General features: G+C 43.2%; 1 protein-coding gene across 1 annotated transcript in view; it reads left to right on the top strand.

The window, feature by feature from the left end:
• The window catches only part of FAM234B (family with sequence similarity 234 member B), a 38,519-nt gene extending 25,839 nt beyond the window's left edge, over positions 1-12,680 (top strand). The window contains exons 10-13 of the mRNA XM_030804573.1: positions 574-729; positions 5,262-5,379; positions 8,996-9,216; positions 9,828-12,680. Coding sequence (XP_030660433.1) covers positions 574-729; positions 5,262-5,379; positions 8,996-9,216; positions 9,828-9,833 — 501 coding nt within the window. The 3' untranslated portion in view covers positions 9,834-12,680. The remainder of the gene's footprint in view (positions 1-573; positions 730-5,261; positions 5,380-8,995; positions 9,217-9,827) is intronic.
• Positions 12,681-12,691: the final 11 nt, after the last annotated feature.

The following is a 12,691-nucleotide window of genomic DNA, read 5'->3' as shown; positions in this document are numbered from 1 at the left end:
TCCCCTCTTGGATTATTTTTTTGCCTGTTTCAACAGCGCCGCTTTAAATTTGAGACTTCCCAAGGTCCATATGCCACGACACCAAGAGTCGGATCCATAAAGCTGGGAACACCATGCCCCAGGACAGTGTTCACTGGGCCATTGTTTTCTGAGTGACTGCGTGTTGTGGGGAACGAGGTGCTGCTGTTGGCATTTGCAGAGTGGCTGCTCTCTCTGTCTGAGGACTGTCCTAAACGTGGACAATCCCTGCGTCCACGTCACTTCCTGTCTCTCAGATCCTCCTTTTCTCACCTGTAAAATGGGGTGGACTACATGATTTGAATGTCCCTTTCCCACTTGAGAACTTTGCAGTTCTTGAAATCTATTAAATGGGAAAAAGGGCTGCAGAAGCTTGGGTCCTGGTCCTTAGCCATTATTCATGCTCTCTGAACACCCAGTTTGCCTGCATCTTAAAAGTGCAACGTGTTAATATTTGTGTTATTTGAATACCTGTGCATTTTTGTGTGTGCATTTTCTGGGCCTGCTGCTTTTTTGAGGCCTGGCCGTGTTTACTCTCTGTCTTCTCTTTTGTAGATGATGGTTGTGGATGGTAACTCTGGCTCCGTTGTTTGGAGTTACCGTGCTCCGTGTCACATGAAAGAAACACCAGCCACCTCAGCAGTTACTTCAGACCAGAAGTCTGTCTTCCTCTTCTGGGCCGAAGGGCTGTCAGCTGCATCTCCCAATTCTGTGAGTGAGCCTGGGAGGGTCCTTTTTTTACTTTGTCAGATGGCAGCTGCTGTGCAGGGCTGACTGTGTTCTGGAGATGTTATTTGACCCATCACTTTCCAAGGGGTTGGAGTAGAAACAAGTCAGCGCTCGCTGGAGAAAAGCAGGAACCCTGTGTCCTCCTGAGCCACACCTTTGCCTTTTAGCAGAGAATGTGCAAGCTGACAACAGCCCCTAACTGCTGGCTACAGACAGTGGGAGGCTGAATAAAGAATAAAAAGTCCTCGCAAGATACTAGATCCAAATTTACAGATAATTCACATATGCTACAGTTGTTGAAGAGGAGAAATCATTATGACTGGTCTGAAGTGGGCAGAGAGAATTTCAAGGAGGAGTAAGGCTGGGCTTTGAGGCGCATGCCCTGAGACTGAAGGAACGGGGATGGGGGAGGGTGGCCAGCAGGTGGAGAGGGACATTGACCAGATAAAACTGAGAGGTCATTTGAGGAACTATGGGAGAGAAGGTCTGACACCTAGAAGGCAGATTTTAGAAAGTCTTAAATGTTACACTGCAGTATTTTCATGGGGTTGATGAGGCAGGGTGCTACCTGTTTTAGGTACCGGGGAGTTTTTAGTAAGACCCACCCTGCCTTAGTTCAATGAAACACATCTTGACTCAGTACTTTCTGTGTGCCAGGCACTGTGATCTCTGTAGGGACTAAGGATAAACTGAAAAAATCTTGGCCCTTTAGAGAAGACAGATGGTCCACAGATAATGGGGGAGCCTGATGGAGGCAGGATCCCAAATTCATCAACCAGCCTCAGTCAACAAGTCACTCAACTGCTCTGAACCTCATTATCTTTATCCATTAATGGTTAATGAAGATGCTAATATATTTACTCATTTTGAGGATCAGATTTACCTAAAATCTAGATTGTATTTCGAACTCTGACATGCCCTAACAGTGTGACCATGGGCAATTTACCTAACATTTCAACTTCCTCCCAGCATATGAGGGGACTTCAGAAAGTTCATGGAAAAATGTAATTAAAATATAAAAAAAAAAAATGTCGGCTGGGCGCAGTGGCTCATGCCTGTAATCCCAGCACTTTGGGAGGCCGAGATGGGAGAATCACGAGGTTGGGAGGCCGAGATGGGAGAATCACGAGGTCAGGAGTTCGATACCAGCCTGGCCAACATAGTGAAACCTCATCTCTACTAAAAATACAAAAAATTAGCCAGGCATGGTGGTGGGCACCTGTAATTCCAGCTCTCCGGGAGGCTGAGGCAGAATTGCTTGAACCTGGGAGGTGGAGGTTGCAGTGAGCTGAGATCATGCCATTGCACTCCAGCCCAGGTGACAGTGCAAGACTTCGTCTCAAAAAAAAAAAAGAACTTTATTTCTTAACATAAGCTCCATCAAGTTCAAGACAGTTTGTAAGCATTGATACCAGCCATTTAGTCCATCCCTAAAGAACTGAGGGTCCTGGGAATTTCACCATGTCAATGCAGTCTTTTTTTACATTATAAACTGAAGAAAAATGAGAGCCCTTTAAAGATTTTTTAAGATTAGGAAACTAAAGAAAGTCACAAGGAGCTAACTCAGAACTATAAGGTAGATGCCTCATGATTTCCCATTGAAACTCACAAAATTGCTCATTTAATGAGAGGAATGAGTAGGAACGTTGTTGTGGTGGAGAAGAACTCTCTGGTGAAGCTTTCCCAGGTGTTTTTCTGCTAAAGCTTTGGCTTTCCCAAACACTCTCATTTTAAGCAGATGTTATCATTCTTTTTTTGTCTTTTTTTTTTTCCTTTTTGTGGAGAATGGGGTCTTGCTATATTGCCCAGGCAGGCCTCAAACTCCTGGGCTCAAGCTGTCATCCTGCCTCTGCTTCCCTAAGAGCTGGGATTACAGGCGTGAGCCACCGCACCCGGCCAATGTTATCATTCTTTAGGCCTAAAGTCAACAAGCAAAATGCCTTGGGCATCCCTCCAAAATACTGCCATGACTTTTGCTGTTGACCTTTCCACTTTTTCTTTGACTGGACCACTTCCACCTCTTGTAGTCATTGCTTTCATTGTGCTTTGCCTTCAGGAGCACACTGGTAAAGCCATGTTTCATCTCCTGCTACAGATCTTCAAAGAAATGCTTCCAGGATCTTGATCCCACTTGTTTAAAATTTCCATTGAAAGCCCTGCTCTTGTCTGCAGCTAATACGTGCCAACAGTTTTGCCACCCATCCAGTGGCAAGTTTGCTCAACTTTAATTTTTCAACCAGAATTATGTAAACTGAACCAATTGAGGTGTCTTCAATGGTGGCTATTGTTTGTGCTGTTAATCATTGGTTCTTTTCAGTTAGGGCATGAACAAGATTAATTTTTTCCTTACAAATTGATGAGGATGGTCTGCCATTGTGGGTTTAATCTCTGACATCATTTTGTCCCTCGTTAAAATGAGCTATCCACATCTAAGCTGCTGATCTCTCTGGGGCATTGTCATCATAAATTTTTCAGAAAGCATCAGTGATTTCACCATTCTTCCACCCAAAATTCACCATAAATTTGATGCGTGTTCTTGCTTCAACTTTTTGGCAGAATTTGTGTTACTTTGATAGGGGCTGTTTTCAAACTGATATCTTACCCTTCTTGGTGCCTCAGAGTGGCTCCTTTTCAGGCATGTTATAACAAGTTAGTATGAGTTTCCTTTGGTGCAAAAAAAATTTTGAAGTCCATGCATAGTTTTTTCATAATCTGCATTTCCATGAACTTTTTGAAGACCCCTCCTATAATAAAATGAGGGTATTGGACAAGATAAGTCTCAAATGTAGTCTTCTATAAATAACTACAAAAAAAAAAGAGCCATGTTAAAATGCTTTAATAGAGGTACAAGTAAGAAGTTTACATGGAAGCACAAAAGAAGGGAGGTGTTAACTTTGCCTAGGGTAATAAGGGAGCTTTTCCTCAGAGGGGGGCGTTCAAGGTGGGCACCTAAGGATGAGAAGTGTAGAGATGGGGTAGAGAGGATGGTTAGACAGTCTAAGAGGCAAATAAGATTGGCAACAGTTAGGCAGAGTAAGGTGAAGCATGGATTGAGGGTGATGATCAGACATTTGTGCAGCATGGGGTGGGCAGGTGAGTCATAGCAGCTCAGTCTGGAAGAGGCATATTTTGGTTAAATGGTGTAAGACTGGTTTTCATGCTAAGGAATTTGTGCTTCATTCTGTAGGCAGTGAGGAAGGTGTTTGGCTGTTTTCTTCTCATGTTAGCTGAGCCGGAGATCTGTCCCTTCATCCCTGGGATCCTAAGGGTGTGTGGAAAATGCCCTCTTCTGCTTTGTGGGCATGTGTTGAGAGTGAGGTTGCAAGCTTCCTGCTCACACTTCTCCTCACTTGGGGACTTCTTCCCATGCAGCGATATGGAAGCAGGGGTAATATTCATCCCTCAGAGCTTCCATTTCCTCTACTGCAGGAGGCCCAAGGTAGTCCCAAGGGAGGAGAGGCACTTGGGAAGCTCTGGAGAGCAGCCACTTACTAACTAACATGGGTGTACTTCTGTGCTTTAACAACTGCATGGCCACACACTCATGTACCTGCCAAGTCTCAAGTCCCATCCCCACATAGAAGTCATACTGATAAAGATAGTCCCAATGTGCATTTCTTCTGCCGTAGAGAGTTTGAAGACTGACACTCAGGCCTTGGAACTTTTGTTTTATAATTGATGATTTGCCTCTGTCTGGTCGACATTCCACTCATTTCAGGAACAGATAGATTTTTGTAATTTTTAGCCTGATGCTTGCAATTGGCTTTGACACCCAGTGAAAGGAAATATATTTGGCTTACTGTGTTTTCATAAATAGATTTCATCTCCACAAAGCCCCATCTGCTGCAAGGGACGAACCAGTATTCTAGTACTTCCATGGGCAGAAGACTGGGACATCTTGTCACATTCCTCTCTTGGGGTCTGCACATTGCCTTTTCTTTTCCTTTTTTTTGAGACAGAGTCTCTCTCTGTCACCCAGGCTGGAGTGCAGTGGCATGATCTTGGCTCACTGCAACCTCTGCCTCCCAGGTTCAAGTGATTCTCCTGCCTCAGCCTCCCGAGTAGCTGGGGCTACAGGCACATGCCACCATGCCCAGCTTTTTTTTTTTTTTTTTTGTATTTTCAGTAGAGACAGGGTTTCTGCATGTTGGCCAGGCTGGTCTCGAACTCCTGACCTCAGGTCATCTGCCCACCTCGGCCTCCTAAAATGCTGGGATTACAGGCATGAGCCACCGCACCTGGCCTGCTTTCCTTTTTTTTCTTACAAGGGAGAAAGCATTTTCCAGCTGTAGATTGTGGTTTGAAAGAGTTAATGATTAGTATTTTGAGCTCTTTGAAGTATGTCTCTTATACAGGGGACTTACTTTCAAACACGTTCTTGTAGTTAGGATCAGGCATCAGCATCTGAGAGCAATGAGTAATCACCATTTTCTACTCTGCCTTTTCACCTGAAGACTGTTGTGTGTGGGAATGTAGAGTTACCTTTGCTCTTCCTTTTTGCGGCTCATTGTCAGGATATCATCCTAGGAACTGAGCCGCCCAGCCTTCACCACCTTTACCTCCTGCATCCTGCGTTCCCCTCCATCCTTCTGGATCTGGCCAACACCACCGGCACAGTGACGGCTTCAGAGGGTGAGTCCCAGTGCCAGCGGGGGTCTGTGTATACAGATGGTGGGAGAGTATATGCTGGCTGTGTGTGATGAGACCATTGCCCCACCCAGGGAAGGATGTGTGCTTCTCAGACGACAGCAGGGCACTTTCCCTGGTGTCCCTGGTGCCTCGGGCTTTGCTGGAATGCTCCTCTGGGTGGAATCCCTGGATTCACAGGGTGAGAACCCGTATGCTCTGAATGTGGAGGTGAAAGTACATCCCATTCCAAAGGGTCTGTAAGGTGATGATTCATCCAGCCACTCCTTCAGCAGGCATTTAATGAGCATCAACTGTATGCCAGGCACTGTGCCAGGTGCTGGGACTACAAATAAGACTAGTTTCTTGACCCACTGAGAGATTAGGATTTGGAATTAACTGTGAAGGACATGATGGAGATAGAATGTGTTTTGCCGGGGCATTGATTTAGAAAACCTTTTTTTGAATATAACTATGCCCCTTGCATAGAAATTGGAGAAAGAAGAAAAATCAAAGGAAGGAAGAAAAATTGGCCATAATCTGGCCACTCATAACCACTTAACGTTTTGGAAGTGTTCTTCTACTTCACATATCTGTCTAAATAATACTGTAAATAAAATGGGATCCTATATGGGAGACCCTCAACTCAGGAAACCAAAGCATTGGGATTGCAGCCTCTGCTGCCTGCTAGTCTAGGTTGTCTGGTGATCTGCTTCTCAGCGATTCCTTCCCTCATGGAATTTGCTGTTCCTGTTGGGAGGTCAGGGAGTGCAGGAGTGGGAGAGGACCAGATGGTCACATCTCCTTTCTTTCTTTCCGCATTCTCTGGCTACTTATGGACTTGGCTGTCTACTTACAAACTCATTGGCCTTGGGTTGCAGCTGGTGTTTGTAGCTCTCTCGATTTATTGGGATACATGGGGAAGAACAACTTACCTGGAACTTGCAGGCACACCTGTCCACTGATTGGGGGCTGGGGGCAGGGAGATGTGAGCTTGGAAAATCCTGTGATTAGATCTGCCTGAGCTGTTTTTTTCAACAGTAGCATAAAATATTCAGTGAACATCAAATAATGGTAATTAAGAATCTTGACACCATTTTTATTATAACTTGTATTTTAAAGATGAGGCGAAATAAACACTGGCAAGGTAAATCGCCTCTGTGACTGCACACTGACAGTCTGGGAATTCTCAGGCTCCCTAGCGTTTCGGGCTTGCTTTTCTACTGAATTATTTTTTTTTAAATTTTGTTTTATTATTATTATACTTTAAGTTTTAGGGTACATGTGCACAATGTGCAGGTTTGTTATGTATGTATCCATGTGCCATGTTGGTGTGCTGCAACCATTAACTCGTCATTTAGCATTAGGTATATCTCCTAATGCTATCCCTACCCCCTCCCACCACTCCACAACAGACCCCGGAGTGTGATGTTCCCCTTCCTGTGTCCATGTGTTTCGTTGTTCAATTCTCATCTATGAGTGAGAACATGCAGTGTTTGGTTTTTTGTCCTTGCGATAGTTTACTGAGAATGATGATTTCCAGTTTCATCCATGTCCCTACAAAGGACACGAACTCATCCTTTTTTATGGCTGCATAGTATTCCATGGTGTATATGTGCCACATTTTCTTAATCCAGTCTATCGTTGTTGGACATTTGGGTTGGTTCCAAGTCTTTGCTATTGTGAATAGTGCTGCAATAAACATACGTGTGCATGTGTCTTTATAGCAGCATGATTTATAGTCCTTTGGGTATATACCCAGTAATGGGATTGCTGGGTCAAATGGTATTTCTAGTTCTAGATCCCTGAGGAATCGCCACACTGACTTCCACAATGGTTGAACTAGTTTACAGTCCCACCAACAGTGTAAAAGTGTTCCTATTTCTCCACATCCTCTCCAGCACCTGTTGTTTCCTGACTTTTTAATGATGGCCATTCTAACTGGTGTGAGGTGGCATCTCATTGTGGTTTTGATTTGCATTTCTCTGATGGCCAGTGATGATGAGCATTTTTTCATGTGTGTTTTGGCTGCATAAATGTCTTCTTTTGAGAAGTGTCTGTTCATGTCCTTCGCCCACTTTTTGATGGGGTTGTTTGTTTTTTTCTTGTAAATTTGTTTGAGTTCATTGTAGATTCTGGATATTAGCCCTTTGTCAGATGAGTAGGTTGCGAAAATTTTCTCCCATTTTGTAAGTTGCCTGTTCACTCTGATGGTAGTTTCTTTTGCTGTGCAGAAGCTCTTTAGTTTAATGAGATCCCATTTGTCAGTTTTGGCTTTTGTTGCCATTGCTTTTGGTGTTTTAGACATGAAATCCTTGCCCATGCCTATGTCCTGAATGGTATTGCCTAGGTTTTCTTCTAGGGTTTTTATGGTTTTAGGTCTAACATGTAAGTCTTTAATTGATCTTGTATAAGGTGTAAGGAAGGGATCCAGTTTCAGCTTTCTACATATGGCTAGCCAGTTTTCCCAGCAACATTTATTAAATAGGGAATCCTTTCCCCATTTCTTGTTTTTGTCAGGTTTGTCAAAGATCAGATAGTTGTAGATATGTAGCATTATTTCTGAGGGCTCTGTTCTGTTCCATTGATCTATATCTCTGTTTTGGCATTCCGTTTGAAAACTGGCACAAGACAGGGATGCTCTCTCTCACCACTCCTATTCAACATAGTGTTGGAAGTTCTGGCCAGGGCAATTAGGCATGAGAAGGAAATAAAGGGTATTCAACTAGGAAAAGAGGAAGTCAAATTGTCCCTGTTTGCAGATGACATGATTGTATATCTAGAAAACCCCATTGTCTCGGCCCAAAATCTCCTCAAGCTGATAAGCAACTTCAGCAAAGTCTCAAGATACAAAATCAATGTACAAAAATCACAAGCATTCTTATACACCAATAACAGACAAACAGAGAGCCAAATCATGAGCGAACTCCCATTCACAATTGCTTCAAAGAGAATAAAATACCTAGGAATCCAACTTACAAGGGATGTGAAGGACTTCTTCAAGGAGAACTACAAACCACTGCTCAATGAAATAAAAGAGGATACAAACAAATGGAAGAACATTCCATGCTCGTGGGTTGGAAGAATCAATATCGTGAAAATGGCCATACTGCCCAAGGTAATTTATAGATTCAGTGCCATCCCCATCAAGCTACCAATGACTTTCTTCACAGAATTGGAAAAAACTACTTTAAAGTTCATATGGAACCAAAAAAGAGCCCAAATCGCCAAGTCAATCCTAAGCCAAAAGAACAAAGCTGGAGGCATCATGCTACCTGACTTCAAACTATACTACAAGGCTACAGTAATCAAAACAGCATGCTTTTCTACTGAATTCTTGCCACAAGGGGCACGTTCTCTCAGTTCCTGAGTTGGGCTTTTTTGGAAATAGCTTCAGAGAAGTAAAGGTGCAAAGACCAGGAAGAATGTGCTGCCTTACTGGTGTCCAGTCCTTCCCTAGTTTGCACCCATGGGCTAGCTCACTGCCTTCTGTTTATTCAGTGCTCAGTACATTTCCTGTGTGAACTAGTGAGTAAATAAATGTATTGTTGAACCAAACCCCTCTCCTGTTAGTAGACAGTATGTGTCCATGTTAACTGCTCTTGTTTTTGTCCTTCCTCAGTTGGAATTAACGACCTCTGGAAAGATGCCTTTTATGTTACCAGGACAACAGGGCCAAGCTCTGAAGGCCATCCAGCAGCCCTGGTGGTCAGCAAGCTTAGTCTACGGTGGGCACTAATGGAGGGCCAGATGGCTCAGCTACAGGAGTCCACCCCCAAAATTGGCCGTGGGGAGCTGCGAAGATTTCTTTCTAGGATAAAGTTTGTTGAAGCTCCCTACGAGGTGAGTGGCTGCTGAAATACTGTTCCTCGAGGGTTTAGGACAAATACTGCCAATCCCAGCTTTGTCCTTTAGAAAGTAGGCAGAATGGGGAGCTTTCTTGAGTAGACGTGTATCAAGACAGTTGTTTTGGACCAACACTATTTCCTGTGGATGCCTTCTGACCATGAAGAAATGATTCTCAGTTGTTTTCAGCTGGAAATAATAGCATCTTCCTTAGGGGACATTTGACAATGTGGGGTCGTGGTTTTTATTGTCCCAGTGACTGACGGGTGGCTACGACTGGTATTTTCTGTGTTGGGGCTAGTGATGCTAACATCATGCAGGGCTTGTAGCAGTTACATACTACAAAGAATCATCTTGCTCCAAATGCTAATGTTCCCTCCCCACCCCCACTCCCAAGAAATATTATAGTCTCATTCAAAGTTCAAAAGCTTATCATGGAAAATAACAGTTTCTGGGCCTTTCTGGAAGGAGAAGATGTTTACAGACTATTGGGGCTAAAGAAAAGGACAGGAAAATAGAGGAATATTCTGACCTTTAGTTTTCCTGATTTTCTTTGAACATCTCTACCATGAAAAACAATAAAGTCACTGATAACTCTTTTTCCATAGATCTAATCTGATGGAATCTTCAGTTGCAGAAGAAGTGAACAGAGTGGATACCCTCTCTACTCTCCTGTCACTGTAAAATCAGTTCTATGGAGAGAAGACTTCTTCATCCTCATTTACCACCTCCCTGATGGTTGCAAAGGCTTGGGAAGGCATGTTGGAGTCTTTGACAGCAGCATGATCTATTTGGCTGGGGCGTCTTACCTACCTTTTCATTCCCTGCATTAACCCCCTCTAGGAACTCTGCGTGGATCATGTGGAAATGTGAATCTCTTAAGTATTTAATTTTTTTGGTATGTCTAATTTATGAAGTCTTGCTGGGAAAGCCAGTGAAGTCTATGACTAGGAAACATTTTGTTGTACGTGTGTATTTTTTAGTGTTGTGGTGAAGTTATTTTCCAGGTATGTCCTAAGCTTCAGGGATCCAGTTTCTTGTCCTTCTGAAATATATCTGGTTTGTTTGGTCATTTTGAGACTTCCAGATGCCCTACCTCTGATTTTGAGGGCCACTTATTTCTCTCCTTATTCTTTCCCACCTGTACCTTGGCTACTTCAAAATTGTAGACAGAGTGAGAAAGATTTATAGTGGAAGACTGAGTTAGCCATCCAAGCATTTTCATCTCTTTTGTTTTATATCCTATTTCCTTAGATTTTCCATCCATGTCTATTAAGTGACCACAAGAATAACTATATTGCTATCACAAGGGGAGCAAGAGGATGTAGTCTCAGTGACCCATCTCTGACCAAGTCCACATATTGTGTTATATGTGGCTCTGATGGTTCTGCCAGTCATGATCTTTTTTCTGTGGCGACATCAGAAGTGTATGTTTGCATGCTGTCTTCAATTTAGAAGAGAACTGGAAGTCAGGAGCCTTTGATGTCCTTATCCTGCTGTATCTCTTCTCTGCATCTTTTTCTATAGGGCATCCTCCTTAACTCCCCTCACTCTGCTTTCTCTTCTATTCAGGGATATGTTTCTGGACTTTTGCTTCTGCTACTTGAGTCCAGGATGCAACCATTTTGTCCTGCATCTCTCCTTTCCTGTAGAGCCTTTGAAGCATTGTATTTTGGGAAAATTCTTCTGTAAATAGTATAACTTTTATAAATGGTTAAGTTATTTAGAATTATCTCCAGTGCTTACTTCCTTCTTCTGTATAAATCTGCTACTTCAATTAAGTTCTTCTCTAAACTTTTAGGTCATTGTTTATATAGCAGAAAATTCAATGTTAGCGGATAGAAAACTGCTTCTTGAATAACCTTGATAGGTCATCCCTGAGTGCAACTCAGGTTCTCTCTTTATCTGGGCTTGTATCTTTTTTTTTTTTTGAGACAGAGTTTTGCTCTTGTTGCCCAGGCTGGAGTGCAATGGTGCAATCTCAGCTCACTGCAACCTTCGCCTCCTGGATTCAAGTGATTCTCCAGCCTTAGCCTCCCAAGTAGCTGGGACTACAGGTGCCCACTACCACGCCTGGCTAATTTTTTTTTTTTTTTTTTTTTTTTTTTGTATTTTTAGTAGAGACGGGGTTTCACCATGTTGGCCAGGCTGGTCACGAACTCCTGACCTCAGATGATCCACCCGCCTCTGCCTCCCAAAGTGCTGGGATTACAGGCGTGAGCCACCATGCCTGGCCGGGCTTGTATCTTTTAGCTTGTGTTAGTAAAAGGATTCTAGAAAATTATGAAGTCCAGATTTAAAGGGATCTCTGTTAATTACCCACTCACAGGCATTATGACCTAACAGGAGGTTGATAGCAGTAGATCCAAACAGACATGTTTCCTGGCCTGCAGACTGGCCTTATCAGGTTTCTGGGTGCCTCTGCCTTAAGATCCTGAAGGCAAATTTTGTTTCAACAGTTTGGAAGTCATCTGTGGGTCCAGCTTGACTTTGGAGGATTAAGAAGATTAAGAGTATGGGAATGATTCCAGATAATATTCCATGGTGTGTATGTGCCACATTTTCTTAATCCAGTCTATCACTGATGGATTTGAATCTACTTGAGTTTAAGGGCCTGGGACCTAGTTTGGTTTAGTATAGAATTTGAAGGATTAATTTATAGGCAGCTGAATACCCAAAACTTGGGTGGTGGTCCTGTGGTCTGGCTGAGCTGTCCAGGCATAACCTGGTTCTCTGTCATGCTAAGGCTTTCTGGGAAGCCAGCCACTCTATGCAGGAGTGAAACATGAAGTTGTTTACTGAGGACCTGTTTTGGTGGGATTGTTTGGGCAGGGGACTGTGTTTATGCAGGGCAAATCCCAGAAAGAGATGAGAGGAAGCTAGAGAAACTTAATGTACCTGAATTCTTCATGGTGTATTTACAAACTTAACATAGATTCTTTTGACTATGATAAGTTTGAGTCTCTCCTTGCCAAACAACATTATAAGTTTGGTTTTCTTCTTCCTCTTGCAGCCGGTACAGAAAGGTGTAAGTGGTGGCTGAAAATTGAGGAAGCTTCATCTGACCAATGTGGGTGCTGGTTTCTTGTGAAATGTGTCCCTAAGCCTCCTTCTCCTTGCAGGCAGCCACCCACCCAGGTGTCTAAGATAGGACATGCTCCTTTCTTTCTTTAATCCCATCCTGAGGTTGCCGGCAAAGCCAATATGACCACTACTGAGAAATAGTAATGACTTCTACAAATGCAAGGGTCTTACCCTCCTCTTTCCCTTAAACACCCTCCCTTTTCCTTAGACCCCGTTTTTGCCATCCCCCAAATGTGTGGTATGGTGAAACTAATCCCCCGAATGTGAATTGCTATCCTTATTGCCCTTATTAAAGAAGAGCCAGCTGGTGTATTGTCAGGAAGCACTATTTAAAATGTGAACTGTTACAGAGTAAATAAATAAATACTCTATGGGAATATACTTGTGT

Source organism: Nomascus leucogenys, chromosome 23 (genome assembly GCF_006542625.1).
Source record: "Nomascus leucogenys isolate Asia chromosome 23, Asia_NLE_v1, whole genome shotgun sequence".
Lineage (NCBI taxonomy): Eukaryota > Metazoa > Chordata > Mammalia > Primates > Hylobatidae > Nomascus > Nomascus leucogenys.
This window is presented reverse-complemented; position numbering and strand designations above follow the sequence as displayed.